This window comes from Mixophyes fleayi, chromosome 3, assembly GCF_038048845.1.
Source record: "Mixophyes fleayi isolate aMixFle1 chromosome 3, aMixFle1.hap1, whole genome shotgun sequence".
NCBI lineage: Eukaryota > Metazoa > Chordata > Amphibia > Anura > Limnodynastidae > Mixophyes > Mixophyes fleayi.
The window spans coordinates 153,019,000-153,040,725 of NC_134404.1; the positions used below are offsets into that span (position 1 = coordinate 153,019,000).

The following is a 21,726-nucleotide window of genomic DNA, read 5'->3' on the forward strand; positions in this document are numbered from 1 at the left end:
TTTTGAGCCAACTATCAGCCCCTATGTGTATTAACTTTCTAAGAATATTCCTCCTATGTTCTATAAATCTGACTTTCAATGATCTAGTGGTAGTCCCTACACATTGTAAATTAACACCGCATTATAAAATTTATATAAAGTATTTAGTGTTGCAGTTGACAAAAGTCCTAATTTTTAGTTTTTCCTATTTGTACTTGAAAATATTTATGAAGAAGCATTATCAATATATCAGCAAGTAATACATAATGTTTTGCCACACTTAAAGCATCCAGAAGATCTACTAGGTATCCATTATGTCTCGCTGTTTAATGAATTTGACCTCAATGGATTTGTGGTGGATTTTAAAAAACTCTGGGCCACAAAAGTTTTCAAATTAAGATCCTTCTTAAAAACTACAACTGGATCTTGAGGTAGAATGGTCTTCATTATGGGGTTTCATTTTAATATAGGATCATTTGTAGTACTGATCTTTTTAATATCACGCGAGGACTTATTTAATTTAGATATAAAAACTGTGTTAGACAAAACTTTTTTTCTTTAAATCCTCACATAAATTACAGGTGGTCATCCTTATCTGTTCGATTTCAGAGATCATTCTTATTTATCAAATTGATTTCTTCATAAGGTCTCTGGAGTAACTTGGGTGGGTAACCCTCTCCAGGAAAATATCCATCATTAATCTAGATTGCATTGTAAAAGATGTTTTGCAGGAACATTGTGCCAAAAGGCTTTAAGTTCATTCAATCATGTTGATCTTTATCAGGTAGCATTAGGTTTGCGATTATAATAATAGAATAGTAAAGTGTGTTTTGTTTTCGGTTGCTCAGTAACAGAACACAATGGGTCGGTAACGATTGTCTCGTTCCCTGAATGAAGAGAGCCCCTGGGTGATGTATACATGTATTGGCCTCTCCTGAACCTGTTAGGCCCTTGTCGTTTCCCGTTCCTTTTAGGGCAGGTAATCAGAATGTGACCGGGGTCACCGCAATACAGACAAAGTTTATCATTGAATCTTCTCTCTCTCTTCACTAGAGAGACGGAACCGACCTAACGGCATGGGTGCCTTAGGTGATGCGATGGGAGTCTGAAAGTTAGACCGACAAGGCTGAGTCTTTTCAAGTGTTCGTTCTTTAATGCAAAAGTCAACCTTGTTACACAAGGAGATGAGGAAAGTTCCCACAGAGTAATTAATCTTTAATCCGGTCAGACAACACTTGCCAGAATATCGCAATCAAAGCCTTGTCATTCCAGTGCAGTTCAGAACCCAAAGAATTAAATTGAATAGCATACTGACCAATGGAGTGTGAGTCCTGGCGTAAACGCAGAATCGTGACTGCTGCATTAGAAACTTTGCCAGGTTCATCAAAAATCCTCTTGAATGTGCTCAGAAATGTAGCACAGTTGTGGAGTAGAGAATCATTCTGCCCCCATAGGGGTGATGCCCCTGCAAGGGCTTGGCCAGATAGCAGTGAAACAATATAGGCCACATTATTCTTTTCACTGGTAAAGTTCCCGGGAAGGAGCTCAAATTGTATGGCACACTGATTATGAAATCCTCTGCAGGATTTGGGATCCCAGACAAATTTAGTAGTAGCAGGAATATGTAGCTGAGTGGCCACAGACACAGGCGGAACTGTATCCACTGGCGTGGCAGACTGCCTGGGTACCGTCAATGTTCCCTGAAGAGAATCCTTGGAGAAACTTCATTAAATTTTCCAGGTTAGCTTCCTGCCTCTCAACTCTCCGGACCAGGTGTTGCAGGAGGTCCCCGGGAGAGAGATTCTCCGCAGTATCCATCGCGGTAGGTCAGAGCAACTGTAATGATTGTCTCATTGCCTGAATGAAGAGAACCCTGGGGTGATGGATACACGTGTTAGCCTGGTTTAGCGCTAGCCGAACAGAGGCGCGGAGTCTAACAGGTTTCCCGGTCTTCACCAAGAACCGCTGCAAGGCAGGATGGACTTTAGCAGCTGGGAACATGCAGGTCGCGGCCCTCTTATCAGCCACTAGGCGTAACACAGCGGAGTGAAAAGAAAACACGAAAGCAGATCAGCTAGCCAGGGACTGGTACACTGACAGTAGCGAGGTACAAAATCAGAATGCAAAAGGGAAGTCCAATTACAGGCCGGCATCTGGTACAAAGGCAATAGTGCAGTACAAAATCATTATCCAAGAGAAAGTCCTCAAAACATGCAAGGACTGGTACAGGAGGGGTTAACACGCAGAAGCACTTTCCAGAAGGAATCATAAGGAAAAAAAAAGGTCAGCAGCAATACAGCATAACAGGGAGTCAGTCTGGCTATGGAAACCTGTTGCTTTGACACTGTTAGAGTGACAGATTGGGCTTTATATACAGTGCAGTCAATGTAGCATCACAGATTTCTCTTTGCCTCCCAGAGGGGTGCAAGGAGAGATCTGTGATGTTGAGGTACTGTAGTACCAGAAAACATGCCCAGCCATGATGTTTGGAGAAACATTGCATCTAATTAAAAATTGCCCCATTAAGTTCTACATCGTACGACCGGCTCTTCTGTCAATTAAATTCTGTTTCTATAGACTTTTGATATGTATCTCCACACAGCTAAGCAGCCTGAAATCTAGGTTATTTTACAAGCAGAAGGTCCTGTTTGGTAAGAAAAAGGATACATACAAGATATTATAGGCCTGATTCAAAGCGGAACACAACTTGAACACAAGTTTCTGTTTAAAAATGGGCATGAAACTTGAACGTAGTTCAGACCATATTCAAATCTAAGTAGATCTCAAGATGCATTTCTATTTGAATCCGGGTGTAAATACGCTCTGCCTAAACAGTACTTGCTGTATGTTAACAGAACAGAGTGCAGTATATGCACAAGCATACGTGCAATATAAGGTCACATTAGAAGGCATAAAAAATGTACATTGTGAAACAAATTAGCAACTCTAAACAGTATAATTTATAATACAAATATGGTTGGTTTAGAAAATATATATATTTATAATTTTTTTACAATAAATAAGATGTTCTTAATGCATGCTGTTTATACAGTGTGTTTTTATAATCTTACTTGCATTCACATGTTCTGTGCAAGCTAGTGGCACACATATGTATACTTTTCCTAACAAAGACTATGCTGTGCCAGTCATCACTATCAGTGGGCACTAACAGCTGATTTGGCTGGTGCAAATGATACAGCTGTAACAAGTGTAGTAAAGAGAAACCCAGGACTTGCAGTGGCCACAACTGCGTCAGAATGCCCTTACTGTACATTGCCTATGTTCATACTTCCCTTCCTACCCCTCTATCGCCCTTCAAGTCATAGGCCGTAGTAAATGTCATTTGCATTTGGATATGCATTGCATGCAATAGCATTGATTGAAATACAGTCCATTTCTGAGCATGCGCAGAGCTATTTTACGCAAGATATGGCACTTAAATCAGACCCTTTATGATTAACAATGGGAATATAACATGACCGGCACTCGGTTTTTGTACAACACAGATTTGTTTTTATGTAGTTTATAGATGGATTTGGGTTCTGTTTAGGCAATTTGGTAATGTGATTTGAATGATGAGATAAACCCGTCATTAAGCAGGACTATATACAGAATTTAATTTTTGATGTGATTGCTATCGTATTATTTGAATACTCAATTTTCACTTGGGTCAGTGCATTAGTGTTATATAAAAATACAAATAATACTATTTAAGTTTTTTATCACCAAGTAGAAATATGCAGAATAATGTGGGTGGGCTAATGAAGTCAAATGACTGCACATTTTCTTTTTTTCTAATTTTTTAACCTGACGATTATTTGTATTTTAATGAAGCATATGACTGTCTTCTTGTTTTATATATCCATATAATGTTATGTTTACTGTTTTTTAGCTGTGTCTATGAACCACTAATGAGGATTATACAGCTGTTGATTATATGATTGAACACTTTTTATATAGAGAGGTTGGTAGGAAGGTAATGAACATTTATGCATCTGAAGATATCACAGTGATGAAACACGTAAGGGTTCTTCTCTGCAGTGGTTTGTATTAAGGCGAGGTGGATCATTCAGCTATTTTTGTGCTATTTATTGACTATAGTGCAATATATGCCACTGCTGATACATGCTGCAAGAAATGATGAACTGGGGTTTTGAGGACATATATCCATCTGCAAGTATTATCTTTGCTAAAGGTCTTCATTGGTCCGGAATTACTGGTTTATAATTTTTACATGTACTTTAATCACATCTATACATGGGGACTTTTGTTCTGAATTGATTACATTTCCCTAGGAGTCAATATTATATATCTCTGAGATGTTTGTTACTTATAGAGTCTCTGTTGACCTATATTGAGTCTACAGAATTTTTTGTTGTCATATTTGTTGTTATATGTGACATATGGATTTTATATATAGATTTTACATTACACTACTGTGAAATTTACCACACTGCAGCGTATTACTGATTGTTCTTTATGTTAGTCTGCTTTTAGTGTATTAGAATAAAATGTGATTTATTTTATATTTGCTCATTTTTGAGTAATTAACCTAAACTTTTCCAGCTTTTTACTATTTTATTTCATATGTATATATATATATATATATATATATATATATATATATATATACAAAGATTCAGTGGCAAAAATTCTAAACACAACTAGAGCAAAAAACAGTGCAAGGAAGTTTGGTACATGTAAATAATAATATACTCAAACTTTTGATTAGATCTGTATGATATATATATATATATATATATATATATATATATATATATATATCATACAGATCTAATCAAAAGTTTGAGTATATTATTATTTACATGTACCAAACTTCCTTGCACTGTTTTTTGCTCTAGTTGTGTTTAGAATTTTTGTTAATCTCCTTAGTAATACACATCGTAAAAACTGAGCCCCTCTTGCATTCCTTTTCTATACACTGTACAGGCCATATAGGGCCATATTTAAATATTCAAATGTTAAAGAGTACAGAGGGGTGTACCAAAGCCTATCTGCTCACTACATAGAAGTATCATGTGACTGTGGTTGCCACTGTGGAAACTCTGCATAATTATAAATAATTAATAACAGTCTAAAGAAATAAACAAAAAAAAATGGTAATTAGAAAGTTTTTTCTTATTGCCTGCCACAGTGATTAATGTTAAAAAAAAAAGGAGCACTGAGCTCCATCACCTATAGCAATCAATTCCCCTGTGGTCTAGTGGAGAGGCAGTGGGGCAGGAGCCTCACGCCCGGGCATGCAATATTACAGTTAAATAGAAAGATTAGCTGTGTATTGCCGTATATAGTATAAAGCACACAAATCCTCATAGAAGTGACTTGGAGGTTTGGAGACTCTCTAAACATCAGGGGAGTCTGCTCACAATATATACTGCATGGACATGCAGTGAGTATACATTATAACTTACAGCCTGCGTACGTATACAAGTGAATACTGCATAAAACTGTTATCGCCTACTGCTGTACAACTGTATAACATCTGTGAGTACCTGCACAACTGTTTGTTACAAGTTCAATAAACCAGCACATGGTTAAGTTTAATGCGTGTGTTGATTCACATTCGTACTTAACACTACTAACATCTATCAGAGGCATCAACCTATGCTTTCTGTCAATAGGTATATCCAATAAAAAACACACACCATTTTTTCATGGGATTGCTGCTTTAATGTGTGCAGTCATGCATACTATTCTAGATCAGTAAGAGGTTGTTATCTGTTGTTTTCTAAACGTGTGCAGGTAATCAAGTGTGACTGAATTTTAAGAAGAATTTGTGTCACAGCAGTGTATATGTTGGTCCACGATTCCCCATTGTTGAAGTGAATGGGCATAGAACAATTTGTAGTCAATCAGAAGAGCTGGACACAATTTGGTCTAATCTGATCATACTGGCATTTGGCACGTTTTCCACCTTTAGTGGGGTCCGCAAAGAGTAGTAATGTGTGGCTGCTGTCAAACTCAAACACAACTGAAATGAAGTTCATATATCCAAAATACAATTTTGGTTCAATGCTTTTCAGGACATTGATTACCATTGTTATTACAACATTTGGAAATGCAGAAATCAGGTGTGTTTTCTTTTTAGAATGTGTGTGATCAATGTCATGCTGGTGGGCCTGGCACTGCAGGCATCAAAGGAGAAAAAGGAGGAGCAGGTATTCCTGGACATGATGGTCATAAGGTAAGCCTCTATAGATTTCCCAAACCTCAACACTATCCTCACATGGTAGAGATTAGATGTTGTGTTGAATGAACAGCTTGAGCAGCCTATGTCAATTTATTATTAGAATAATATGACATAGTTGCTTATAGAGTATTCATTGTATTGCTACATTCTTTTTGTACTGTTTACCTTCATTGGATTAAATCCCAACTATATTTATCATTAACCATATCCCTTAGCTGCACTCCTTTAGTTGCACTTTAAAGTGTTTTTACTTTTTAATGACTCTCCAATAAGTACCCCGACAATAATAAGACACTGGGTCCAAGGTGTATACACGGATTGATCAGCAGTTTGCTGGATATCAAACATCAGTATAAATAAAAAATACGACTATTTCAGGGGATCAAACTTAATTCAGGGGTTATTTAAATAAAAAAAAATTTTTTTTATAGCATATGATTATAAGTAATAGTACATAATAACTTTCTTTTAAGAGAAACATTGTTGTCCCTAGACATAAGTGAACTTTCACTGACCCAATAGTTCTGTTCTTTTTACTCGTATCATTTTGCTTTGAATGAGGTTCAGATCTGGAATGTATAATTATTGAGGTGACTTCCCTTTTCACAATGTGTATCAGGAAGTAATCAACACTCATTACTTATGTTCGCCCATGAGTCATAAAACATTGTAACCTTAATGATCAGGATTAAAAACCCCAGTCGCTGTCAATCAGTGTGTGTAGACTATGTTACTTTAGTTTAACAAATGAATATGTCCCAAATCATTAAAGATACTAGATTTCCTCAAAAACAAACAAATAAACCAAGATAATTATTATGCATACGTTGTCACCTACTTTTTGAAAAGTCAAGAAAGGTATATTAGTAACTAAGTTCAGTAACTTATTCCTTGACTTAGAGTTTTGCACAATGTCAAGCTTACTATGATGAATATGCCGGCTATACATATCATGCAGAGCTTAAAATATGTAAAAGTTGACAATAGATTGGTGTACAGTTCATATAATTTTTAAGTAAGAAATAACTGATGAATAGGTAACATATATTGGGGTAGAATGACATATGAGACATTAATTCTAGGTTTAGGTTAGACTGTTCCTGATCACATAATTGACTGTCAGTAACTTGCTGCAATCTTACTAGGCTCGGGGTGACTTGTAGATTGCCGAAAAAAAATTGCACTGAAACTGCTTCTAGAGATGAAAATGGTTTGAACAATAAAGTAAAAAAAATAGTTTAGATCCTTTAGTGGAAGACTGAGCAAGTGATTAAGGTGAAATCCTTTATCAAATTATATATACAATTTAATTTACTAAATCATTTAGAGCAGGCTTTTTCGAATTATCAATATTTTTGGAAAAGTGAATATAGCTGTAGGTGCTGTGACAATTATAATAATTGGCTTCTACAATGACAAGCTGAATAATACTATCTTACATTCCTATTTCATATGCTATATGTGCTTGTCTCGTTCCCATGCAGATGGACTATTTACTGAAACATGCATCTGTTTTTGCTTTTTATCATTTTTATTTGTGTATTTGAATAGTTCTGCTAAATTTTAGTGTAAGTATACAGTAGACAGAGTTAAGAAATTAGCGAGACAAGTGACAGGCCTGTTCCTTCCAGCATCTTGGGATAGGATACAGCAGTTCAACTCATGGAGCACACTAGATCCCCCCAGTGGCGCACGCAGGGGGGGTTTCTGGTTCTGAAACCCCTCCCCTGCGCGAACGAACGGGTGCTAAACCCTGCCCCTACCAGCAGCACTGTACTGTACAGCAGCCGCGGCGCTGTGAAATAAGCGTCCGCAGCAGTGCTGTATTGTATACAGCACTGCCGCGGACACTTCTTTGACAGCGCCGCGGCTGCTGTACAGTACAGCATCGCCGAAATGGAGCGCAAGCGCAGCAGCTCTCACTATATATTTTTTTTTTGGGGGGGGGGGCCCTTATTAAAGCCCCTGCCCCCAAGCATGTTGGCAAAGTATGAAGTAGAACTTATGACTCCTGCCACTGTTGAATGTTTTAACACTTTAATTGAAGTTTGCAATCATATGCAGGGTTAGGATATTCTATTCCATATGCTTAGCCTTGTTGGAAGTCTATATGATGGCAACTGGGCTATTCAGGCCAGTCCCTCAAACTTACTCTCTCCAACTGATCTTATCAGTGGCAAAATAGTAGATTTTATTCTACAGCCTATTACACCTTATCTACCTTAGCAATCCCCTGCAGGATTGTCGCCCATTTCTCCTTTCACTGTACAGGTCTAGCTCTCAGAATTCTCAAATGTTTACAGTACAATTGTTATCAAATTATCTCAGAACCAACCCACTACCTGCCCTTACCTTGGAGTTGGTAAAAAATCCTTTTACATTCATTCTGACTAATGTTACTTCCTAATAAGTCCAAAGCTCTGTTTATCATAAGCTCTCATATGCGCTGAACACTGACCAAGAGCTACAAGACCATATGATTCATGAAACGTAATTGAGAATTTGAGAGGAATGTTTAGACAGTCCAACCTCATAAGTTGTGCTGACCTGGTCTTACACTCTTATTCTCTTCTTTGTATTATGAAGTATGACTTTGCTAAATAAAATGTGTGTAATAGGCAAGTACCATTAGAATTGCATGTTGTTTTATTAGCATTGATGCAAACATCAATGATTATTATCTGTTGTATGCATTTATCTGACGAAATTATTAATCCATCCAATTTCTTTAAAAATGTCAAAAAGGGGGACCCTGGCCCAAGAGGACCTCCTGGGATACCCGGTAAAGAAGGGCCAAAGGTAAGTTGAAAAAGTGAGTACTAACCAGAAAAAGGTATACTCATGTAATTCTATGTGATCATAAGCAATGAACACATTAATAATGAATGGCACCTGCAACAAATACATACCATAAAACTCATATCATAGTGATCAGTTCATATGAAGCAATCAACTTCTCCAGAATAAACAAGTTCCCAAGACACTAATAACAGCGATAACAGTGACAGCATTATAGTAGGAAAATATTCATTTTGTACAGATAATGAGAAAAATGTTGTAATGAAAATGGAGAACAGATTGTTGATCAACATGTCATGATGAAAATACGTCTCGCAGCATATTCAGTTTAGCTATACATTGAGTTAGGGCAGAATTGCAGACCATAGCTTCACATTCCGATGACCGGACAATGATGAATCAGTAACTGCCTGATATTATATTGCAAGGATATATGCACCCACAAGCCTTTGGCTTTCAAGTCTCATCCGCTCACTAGTTTTGTCATGTACATATAAATTCATGTCTTCTTTTCAAGGGTAACTCTATTTCATATTAAGTCATATTAAGTCACATGTATCTTATTCAAAGACACAATCATCCACCGAAAATCTCCCTTTTAGACTTATACTATTTGTCACAGCACAGCACATAAAAAAATATGATTTAAAAAAAAAGAAAAAAGATCATTTTTGGTCCAGAGGCTTTATGAGTATGAATAGTGTATGACAGATTCTCTGGTAACTCTGCATGCTACTAAAAATGAATTGTACAGTTCATTTGAAGCAATGTAGTTAGCAGAGCTTGAAATGAAATACAATGATTGCTTGGCTGTTGGATTTTCTTTGTAGGGTATCAAAGGTGAACGTGGCTTCCCTGGCCTGTCTGGAGAGAAGGGCGACCAGGTACTGATGTTACATTCTTTTATCTAAATATTCTTACTGCAGAGCACAGCAAGAGTTTGTTTGTACTGTAAATAGGAACTATTCTCATTGGGCCCAATGGAGCAGGAAGAAATAAAGAAAGTGTGCTGCAACCACTGTAGAGAATGTAATTGCTTTTTTTCCAATCATGAACTTTTATGGACCCAGCAAAGTTCATGTTATGTATCTGCACATTAAACTATTTTATATAATTGCATACAAATTAAAGTAGCTGTTGATACATTGTCTGCCAGTACGCATTAATCCACAGATTCAGTGATCAGCATTTCATACAAAAGACAATGGTGCTGATGTAGGATGTACGTCAGTTTGCGTAGTGTATCTTTCATGAAATCACTCTGCGCATCCCCAGAATGTGTATACACGCATATGCACCTATGCAGTCTTCTGCAATTCTGGCAGATTTACACCAGCTTGCACCTGGGGGGAAAGAAGGGTCATTCTAATGTAAGCTGAGTACAGCAAATGCTTGTATACACATATGTGGCTCATGCAGACCTGTAGAAACACACATATACACCTGTTGGGAGGTTGATCTTTTGCACCTGCTATAGGGCAGTCTTCTCAGTAAACTGTGTGCTCTGGAAAGGAGTCGAAATCTACATTTTTTACAATATATTGTGCAGAATTATACTGAGTAACAGATTTAGCCTGTCATGTAGAGTTCTCATTATATTAAGGTTTTTAGCACTTTAAAGGACAATTCCACATGAAGCTGAAAATACTAGTACAAGTGAAAGCTGACCACAAAAATTCACTTATATTGTGGTGAAGGCTTCATGCAATCCCCTTGCTCAGCTCACCATTTCATACTTCCACTGACATGACTGAGGAGAGTCCCAAGGTGTCTCCTGCTATCCTTTGTTAGTGTCATTCTGGTCTTTCTTCGGATGGGCAGAGTTTTGTTCCCTGGCAACAGACTGTCAGCAGGAACATGCAGGAGTGAGCTGACCAGACATCAAGGTGCCCTTAGGATTACATGCACACTGGACTGCATGTAACTAACCTTTTGGTACCAGGTTTAACTTAGGCTGTTCCACCCAAAACTGAATTTTCAGCTCTTGGTGAAATTATCCATTAATTTGCAAAGTGCGTGGCTTAAAGGGAACTGTAATGACTAGATTAAAGGAAACTGCCTTTACAACTTTCCCAGAGCTGAAAAACAAATATTATAAAAATGTTTAATGTTTATGAGAAGGAATTGTTAAAGATTATAATCAATGCCCATGAAGCTAATCATTTTAGAATGTCCCTGATCAGTGTTTACCAAACTCAGTCCTCAGGTACCGCTAACAGTGCAGGTTTTCGTATCTCCTTGCTGAAGCACAGGTGTATTCATTACTGATTGACACATTGTAACAGACCCACAGATGGTATAATTCGAATGTGTCAGTCAGTAATGAATACACCTGTGCTCCAGCAAAGAGATATGGAAAACGTGCACTGTTAGGGGAACCTGAGGACTGGGTTTGTGAAACACTGTTCTAGATCTATGCTATGAAGGAAAATACCTGAAAATATATCATCGGAATTATTTGTATCAAACTATCAGCTGACTATACCTTTCTTGATGGTAACAACTGTAGACCAGTCATATACTTGTTATATAATGCTCAATATTCTATGAACTGGCAAAACATTCTTTTTAGACATCATTTGATCAGTGTTACTTTAAAAAAAAAAAAAAAAACACAAAGCTTTTGACAAAAATTGGTCATACTGCATTTCCAATGGAGCTCAACCCAAGCAAATCACTGAAAATACTGCATTATTTCAGTGCCTGTACATATATGTTGCTCACATGGTCAGCCGCATGAACCATCAGACTGCTTACGGTTTATGTGAGAAACTGAGTGGTGCAGGCATGAGAATAATGCTCATATCACATTTCATCGGAATGCAGTGGAAACAAATTCTGTCAAAATACTTGTCAAAGTGAGTCTTGTTGTTGTTGTTATGTTTGCCCACATAATGTACATCTTTGTATGTTTCTATTTTTAGGGTGCGTCTGGCATTCCTGGGGTATCTGGCCTTACAGGTCATCCTGGCCCTCCTGTAAGTTTCTTAATTATACTATGAACTAAGTAATAGTGTAATACAAAATAATTGAACCGTAGAAATGGACTGCTGTAGAATAGAGAATTGTATAGAATATTTTAGGCCTTCACATGGGCAAAGAACTCAGAGTTGTCTTTCAAAGTGTAACTGTCAACTCCACATATTGGAGGTAAATGTTGTAGGCTGAGACAATATTCATGATGATGTAATCTTAACCAGTGATAAATATTGGTTCAGTCCTCAAAATAACTGCCTCCACTGGGCCTCATTTACAAAGTATAAAATGGGTGAGGTGCAGTGCTAAATTATTTTGGGAGGTGTGCACCTAGTACATAGGTTTAAAGAGTAAGATGTTACATTTACAGCAGAGCACAAATTTGTAACAGTCCGAGGAAAGAGGTGAGGGAAGTGAGGCCATTATTTGCACTTTACTTAATGAATCAATAATGACATTAGTCGAGTCACTACTTGCTAGAGAGTATTTATACTGCTAGTCTTGGGTCTCTACTAGCTGTGCCTTATTGAGATGAAAATGTTGACCATTATTATAGTATGTACTAGGTTATGTTTTTGGGAATTGCTAAGTTTTGAAGCCTAGAGTTGGTGAAAATGATCCATGAAATAGTTGAGTAGTAACTTGTATCACCCTCTTCTTACTGTATCTATAGATGCTGATATGTATAGTCAGCTCCTTTGAAATGGTACACTTCTCTTTCTCTGTATTGCCTTACTTGTTTGAAAGGTGCTATCTCTTATTGTCTTGTCTTTATGGCTGCTTCATTGTATCATTTGTCAACAATGTGGATATGGCGCATATGGGTATATGGCGGCTGCATAACAAACACCCATGTGTATGATCCTTATCATGGATAGCATGTAGTATTGCTTGTGCAGACATTTAAAAGCAGACATATTTGAAAGACACTAAGTAGTCAGGTACTTTGTACATGCTTACATGTACTTGCCTAAAATGTAAGACAAACTTGGGTTGCAGCTGAAATATATACTGGACTTCCAACAGCTCTTTTTAGATATTTTCCATTGTAAGAATATGTGATACAGTATTATTTTAGAGTAGCAAGCTTTTTGTTTTTATCACATGCTTACCATGAAATATTCTACAATTAGAATATTGTTAGTTATATAGGATTATTTAGGGTTGCCTGCAGACATGCGGTTTAGTGATTCCATTGCTTAGGCTGGCTACACACTACAGTGTTTTCAGCCAATTATTGGGCCAATCAGACGATAAACGACTGGTTGGCCCGATTTCACCAAAATGTGTACACCGCAACAATGAACAATTAACGTTCCAAAGCCCATTGTATCGTTGAACGAGATTTTTAAAATAAGCCAAAAATCTCGGTCAACGAAGGAACAATTTTGTTGTAATTCTGCAGTGTGTTAGCCACTACTAGAATGATGGAACTAATATAGTGGCCACTGAGTGTATATGCATCAGCTTATTTGTGTATTTGTGACATCTATAAAAACATTCACACAGATAAGCTGTGCAACAACAGCAGAATGTTATGGTTAAAATGAGTTTCATTTGCGAAAAAAAACTGCAACACATTTTATAAATGTCCCCCTATATTGCAACTTGCACAATTTCTACACCAGGAGGTAAATGTATCAAGATGAGAGTTTTCCGGCGGGTTTGAAAAGTGGAGATGTTGCCTATAGCAACCAATCAGATTCTAGCTATCAGTTTGTAGAATGTACTGAATAATTGATAGCTAGAATCCGATTGGTTTTTCAAACCCGCCGGAAAACATTTAATACATTTACCCCCCGGTGTGATGTAGATTTTATGTCGCAAGTGAAACTTACCTTTTAGAAATGTCTCTTTATAGTCTAGTCAACAAACTCTTTATGACAAAACTCTGTATCCTTTTTGCATCGAAGCACAGTACATGCAGAATATTAAAATTCCCTGCACACCCTGCTTTATAGGTAGATTATCATAGGTATTGCAAATTATTTCATTTTCAAAATACTTTTATAAATGCCCCATTTGTTTTTGCTATTTGAGTATATGCTATTCCGGTGTGAGGCCTCAGCTGTGATCAATCACCATGTCAGCATTATGATGCGTGGAATTGAAGTATTTCAATGTGTTTCAATATCCTACTTATTTACCTTCCAACTGTCCCTGTGACCATAAGTAAGACTGCACATTATATGCCGTTTTCACTGACAACAATACAAACGATATTAGACAAGACAAGAATATAGTTTGAAATGCATCCTTTATAAATTGTAGTCCATGGCAGATGTGTTGAATAGCTCTGCTTGAAATTCTTGCATTACTATTTATTTCAAGGGTGGATGAAAATCAAATGCAAACTAAATGATCAATGGGTTCTGATAATTAACTTGGCACTTTACTGAACAATGTTCATGTTATGTTATTAAAGAAAATACTAATTCATTTCTTCTTTAATGTGTTTAATTCAAATGATAAGGCACTAGTGATAAATCAGTTCTTTTAGAACTATGTTGCTGGCTGCGCCTTAATGTGTGTTCTGCTTTGGACCTCAATTTAAAAGGTGCAAATGGGAAGGTTACATTTATTCTAAGAAACAATGAAATTGCTAAATGTCTTCTAGAATTAAGGAGGTCTGGGTAATTTATTTTACTGGCAAACACAATTTCACTAAATAATTGCTTGTTGTTGTTGCACATTTTTGGCAGCCAAACAGCTACGGAGAGGAACATCTGGATGATTGGGATGCAGGATGGAAGACTCAGGGGCTGTTTCATTTTAAACATAATATTGCATGTTTTGATATATGAGGCAAGCCTCAAAGTGATGTTCTCCCCAAAATTGGATTAAAAATACCAATATCCAACTAAATGAAGAGCTTAAAGTCAGTATTAATCTGAGGCACCATGGCCCTACTAGACTCAATTATTGTGTAAACCACTGTAGATATGGGATGAAATTAATGTTTCTACGTTGACATAGACTGATTACGTCAACATAAAATTCACTTTTAATGCCATATGGCTAGGTTTACTAAGCTGCGGGTTTGAAAAAGTAGGGATGTTGCCTATAGCAACCAATCAGATTCTAGCTTTCATTTATTTAGTACCTTCTACAAAATGACAGCTATAATCTGATTGGTTGCTATAGGCAACATCCCCACTTTTTCAAACCCGTAGCTTAGTAAATCTAGCCCATAGACCCTTTCATCAAGTTTATTATATTTTTATTTTATGTCATTTTAAGTAATGGAACCTTAAAATCTGCATGAAGTCAATGACTATATGCACATTTATTTGCTCTCAGTACAAGTTACTGTATACACAGCATTAGCTTTACTTAGAAGACTGCAACACAGTCATTCAAATCTGTAAAGCTTTACACACATGTGCATGGCCCCACGTCTAGCCCTTTCTCACATAGCAAAACTGAATTTATATACAACAAAGCACATACAGGGAAATATAATAAATCATTTTCTCAACTCTCAGTTGCCAACTAGCAAAAATTCATGTGCTGAAAAAAATAATCAAAGCAGAATTCATAGTTGCATAAACTGCAAAGTACACATAACTCACGAACCACTTTCGTGATGTGTCTGATATGTTGTTCCTAATTCTAAACAATGAGAGCAAATATTTTGGTTTGCATACATATTTAGTAATGGAGCCAAACACTCACTAGGTGCTAAACCCAAGTCTCCCTAAAATGGTAATTCACCGCTTGGCATGCTGGAGTTACCAAGAAGTCTCAAAAATGAGAAATATAATAAAGAATAATATTAGTGGCAACGAAAAAGCTCAAACTATACACAAAAATGATTTATGTGAGGAAGACACAAGAGAAAGTACAATATTTATACATGAAATCATTTAGCTTAAGTTGTTTAAGGCTCTTGACCACTAGTGTTTAAATGCTGCACTTCAATGCTGCGCTTTTTTTTCCTATTTTTAATAGAAGTGCAATGCATGCAACCACATGTAAAAATAAAACCCATTGTGTTCTAGGTGTATGTATTCATTTGGTTCATACTTATGTCATAAAAGTCCAAGTCATTGCATTGTGATGTATATTTTGGAACCTGTTTAATCCATTCCAGTACATTTAAAGCAGGTCACTGCACTTGAAAATATCCAACCATTGTGTGCATACCCACTAGGGGCTAACAATAGCATTCTGTATTTTTCCCATTCAAATCAAAGGCCCACTCATTCTAATTGCCCATACATTTCAATGGAGTTGTGCGCCACATTGAAATGAATAGGCAATTCAAATGAAAGAAGTTTCTCAGTACTATTATATGCCCCTCCCCCATATCAATAGATATGCTATCTGATCAAAGCAGGGATTCCCCTCACAGCCAGCCATTAAAATTGTGGCAAGCATGGGAAACCACTTGTGGTTGTCTGTACATCTAAATGGGAGTCCCGTTGAATTCAGTAAACAGTATTGTGCTGTGGCGATATGTAGTAGAACAGTTTGTGTAGTCTATTGTGGATTTTTTTTTTCTTCGGATCACAAGAAGATGATGTTACTTTGATTACACTTTCCCATAGATTACAAGAAGAAGACCTCACTTGGATTACAATTTCCAATGCATTACAAGAAGATTTTGCATGGATTACAAATTTTGAATTTTTCCATTTATTACAAATTAAGAAGAACCCTTTGGATTACAAATGAAGGAGATCGTAAAGGAATAGAAATAGAGAAGGAATATTTTTTTCTGTGATAAGTTGGTGAATGAGAGTTTTTATTTTATGAAGCTTTATTTTTAGAAATATGTGTGTGATTTGTTTATATTACTTATATTAGTATAATAAGTAGAGGTCTTTAGGACTCCTTACCATTATACTGAGTCAATGAGACACTCCAAAGGTCACAATATTCCTCATTACTCACAGCCTAGGGATGACAGGAAGAAATCTAGCACAGTTTTTTGGGGACCTGCATTCCCATATAGATGCAAACTCTGCTTTGATCCTCTGATGAACCCACCTACTCAGTAGACGGAGAAACGCGTCAGTGATGCTCACATGTGCAAACCTTGTCCTATATTGTCCAGTTTAATACAGACTCCAGAGTAACAGTGACTGTTTGTGAACATCATGCCTTCAGTAATTCCAACCTATAATATATGTGAGGAGACATGTTTATGATTGTCATAAGATACAGCGAACACTAGATGCAGCTAATCTATATTGAGAATCCTTAAAATCGGCTTTCTTTTGTTGCTTAAAAGGGATTATTGGACTGCCTGGTTTTATGTTTGTGGAGTACCTTGTGCATATTAATCTTTATTGGATTATCCTCTAAGAGGCATTATTGGAACTTTGTTCTCTATAAAATTCTGGAGAATCCTAAGGGATATGTGTTTTATATGATGATATTATGTCTGGACATTATTTGGACATTCAATTGATACATCTGCTATGTTGAACAGACAGAATATGTAAGAAGTTCGATGATTAATTTTATAATATTCTATATTGTTTTTTAATCATTATGGGCTTTTACCAGTCCTCTCTTTTCTATATTTTTTTTTGTTTGGTTCAAGAGAGTAACATGTGCCGTACCTGTTGATGTAGAGCTGCAGGTGAAGTCAAGCACCTTAATAAAGACCACTAGTACCTAATATTTGTTTTCTTCTGCTTTGACCAGCCTGGGTCTGATTCCCACTATGACAAAGGGACCCTTCACTTTGGCATTCTCTGTTAATAGCAGGAAATTGTATAGATTGAAGGCGAAAAAGATTCTCAAATAGAAACACTCATGAGATGTGTGTTTGATCTCTTGCTAGCAGGTTAAACTATGTTATGTGAAATGAATTTTAAAACATAACCTTTATTGTAAATCTAATAAAATACATTTACCATGAACATCATGGGGCCATAACTTCACAATAGCATGCAATGGCACAATAATATTAATGGTAACGGTATTTTAGTTTAATAGATTCATAATAATTGTTTTAAAATTAATTTCACATAACATAGTTTAACCTGCTAACAAGAGATCATATCCACATCCTATTAATGCTTCTATTTATAAATCTTTTTCTACTTCAATTTATACATATCTAAGTTACATTTCTCTTTAGTACCTCTACCATTCAGGAACTGAGATCTAATTAGTAACTCCATATACTATGGATTACATGTTTCAGTCCTATGCAGGATACCCATCTCTTGCATTTGTTTCCTAATTGTGGGAAGCAGCCCAGACACTCTAGGAAGGGGTTGGATTCTACCAGCAAGGAAACCCTATGATCATTGTCCCCCTGCTTTCATAGTTATTTATTAACAAAGCTTGTCCCATTTATTTCAATTGTGTTTCTACATATAGCACAGACTAAAAATCCCATTGAAATGAATGGGAAAAGCTAATCACTGCTTGCATTCTCTGTACACATTCACAAATGCATGCAAACACATCTAGCACATAAAAAACTGAATGTGAACTGCAAATTAAACACTTATTGAATTCATGCGCAAACACATAGCATTTAAATGACCTTTCATATGCAGTTTGTATTTGCCTATTTACATCAACTCAATGCCATTGGGTTAGGGCCCTTAACCTTTAGAATTGGCATAGGGGCAAAGTTCCTGATATACATAAAATTTAGCTGGTCTTTATAGAATCATATGTACAGAGAATTACATGTGCATACATTATTTCATGGTGCGTCTCTTAAAGATAAATTCATGTTACATACAAGTAATAGCATTAGTGTACATAGGTGCACACTTTGGGGGATTTGTTCGGTTGGAAGAAGACATGCTTACAGTGGCTTGGGACCTCTAAAGTACTAAGGACAGGGTCGTCTCTTCCATTGGGCACGATAGGCAGGTGCCCGGGGGCCCTGCAGGCAAGGGGGGCCCGTCCGAATCCTAAAAAAAAGAAAAATAATTTTTTTATTTTTTTTTTTAAAAATACTTACCTTGCGGTCACATCAGCGGTGATCCGGCTCCCTCCCTGGTCCCCTCTTCCGTGCTGTGCTCGCAGTGACTGCTGAGCGTGATGTCACACCCAACATTCACTGCAACCACAGCACGGAAGAGGGCAGAAGAGACTCAGCGGCGTGGAAAAAAGAAGAGGATCGGACTTAAGGTAAGTTAAGGGGGCCCCTATATATATATATATATATATATATATATATATATATATATATGTGTGTAAAAAAAAAAGTGATTATATATATAATCACGTTTTTTTTTTACATACATATATATTTTTTTTACACACACACACACACTATTTATATATATATATAAAAAAAAAATTTTTAGGGGCCCGGTACACTGCATTGCCCGGGGGCCCATAAAGTAGTTAAGGTGGCCCTGACTAAAGATTGCCTGTGACACTGTGATTTCAGGAATGTATAACTGCAATTTGTCTATCCCAGTACTGTATATCCTTTAGAGTTGTCAAAAACCTACAGTTTCTAGGCATATTCTGCTCCTGTGCAAAGGCAACTATGTAGTAACATTCTGAGTGCATACTTGCAAAAATAAAAGTAAATTGAGATTAGACACTTTGGGATGCACGGAATTAGAGATAAGAGAAGGAATGGGGGATAAGGAATTAAGTGTAAAGTCCAAGGAGAGAGTTAGAAATAGTAACACTAGGGGGTAAATGGATCAAGCTAAGAGTTTTCTGGTGGCTTTGAAAAACCATTCAGATTCTAGCTATCATTTATTTAGTACATTCTACAGAATGAGAGCTAGAATCTGATTGGTTGCTATAGGCAACATCTCCACTTTTCAAACCCCCTGGAAAACTCTCAGCTTGATACATTTACCCCCAGATGTGATTAAATGGATTTCAGAAGAAAAGGTTGAAGCAAACGGTTCCCAAGTCTTACAGAATGAATGTGAAGAATTCTTGAATAACCAGATTATGAGTTATACAAGTCAAATTGTATTTAGAACTACTTGGTATGAGATGTGAGAGGGGAATTGTCAGTTATCTGCCAACTAACAGGTGGCTGCAGAAATGTTGTGCTGATAAGTTTATTCTTGTGACTGAGTTGCTGAGGGTACAGAAAGGGTAAGTGAAAAGTATTTTAGGGAAAGCGGGATGTCAATCTATATTACTTGAAAGAAATTTAAGTGAGTTATGTCCAAAAATCCAAATATTTTGAACATTCCCTAAATGTGTAATACAAAGAGTCTGTAAGCAAATAACTTCTCCTGCATCTATCTGAAGAAGGAGGCATGTTATGCTATATATATATATATATATATATATATATATATATGTGTGTGTGAGTTATAGTTTTCAGTAATAATTAGCGCTACTTTTCTTAAATCATATCTAGCTCTAATTATTTGAACTTAGAACCCCTGCTATCAGACATAATGGTTATGAGCACCCAGTGAGTGAGATCACCCAGTCAACCGCATCAAGAAAATCAAAAAAATAATGTATTTAGCACTCCATAAACTATTTAGACACATGTGTTTAAACAGGATGCTATGATTTTTTTTATATTTCTAGCAAATGGCAGCGTGCCATTCTAGGTCCATTCTAGATCCTAGAGGTATCTACAGTAGAGTAGGCGCTACAGAGTAGAGATATATTCCAAAAGATATGTAGGTTCTATTTACTCTTGTAATTTCAACAATTCATATTTAAGTAAATTAGATATGGTAGAGATGGATTTCTCTGCATGGATCCCTCACTGCTTACCTTCTGACATCCCAATCACCATCTTGGGTGATTTCAACATCCCCGTTGCTAATCTACCTTCCAATGCTGCTTCCAAACAACTCTCTCTAACCTCCACATTTGACCTCTCCCAGTGGGTTTAATACTCTACCCATCAGGGTGGCCATTGCCTTGATCTTGTTTTCTCTAGACTATGCTCCATTTCTGATTTCCTTAACATGCCTTTACCCTTCTCAGATCATAATCTTATCATTTACATGCTTACTGCCAGTACTTTAATTTCTCTACTGTCAAACTCTGCCAAGCCTCCTTATACCCGCAGAAAACTCTATTAATCTTCAACAGTTTTCCACCTCTCTCCAACATCTTCTCCCCCAAATCTCTATATTATCCTCCGCTGATAGGGCAGTACCTCATTTTCACCATACCCTAGCAACAGCCCTTGATCAAGTGGCTCCAGTGATTATTCATACTTCACATCGACTTTGATGTCTTACTAAAGTAACACAGAACCTTCAAAAACTTTCCCATAAAGTAGAACATCACTGGTGTAAGTCTCGATCCTCTAATGATTTCCTCACATATACTTCTATCTACCACTCCAATCGAAATGCTCTGGACACTGCAAAACAAATATACTACCGATCTCTCATCTATGCTCAGGCGTCAAACCCCAAATGCCAGTTTAACACACTTAAATCTCTTCTCAACCCTCCCACCCCAAACCCTCCAACTACTATCAGTGCCCAGGATCTTGCAACCTACTTCAAGGACAAGATTGATAAGATCCGGTTAGAAATGGTATCATCTTTCCTGACAAACAATCAGCTCAATTCCTTCTCAGCACCCTCTGGCACACTCGCTTCATTTGATCTCAAAAATGAAGATGAAGTATTTACTCTCTTCTTATCTTCCTACTCTATCTTCTGTCCTCTTGATCTTATACCCACACAAATAGGTAGATCCCTTTTTCCTTTCCTCATTCCACCTCTAATTAAAATCTGTTATCTATCTGTCTCTACTGGTATCTTCAAGTCATTATACAAGCACGCAGTGATTACTCCTATTCTGAAAAAACTAAATTCTGACTCAAA

General features: G+C 36.8%; 1 protein-coding gene across 2 annotated transcripts in view; it reads left to right on the forward strand.

Moving 5' to 3' along the window:
• Window positions 1-21,726, forward strand: part of COL19A1 (collagen type XIX alpha 1 chain) — a 603,039-nt gene that overhangs the window by 446,176 nt on the left and 135,137 nt on the right. For both annotated transcript variants that reach the window (XM_075202581.1, XM_075202582.1), the window contains exons 32-35: window positions 6,089-6,184; window positions 8,936-8,989; window positions 9,820-9,873; window positions 11,914-11,967. In XM_075202581.1, the coding sequence (XP_075058682.1) occupies window positions 6,089-6,184; window positions 8,936-8,989; window positions 9,820-9,873; window positions 11,914-11,967 (258 nt within the window). The remainder of the gene's footprint in view (window positions 1-6,088; window positions 6,185-8,935; window positions 8,990-9,819; window positions 9,874-11,913; window positions 11,968-21,726) is intronic.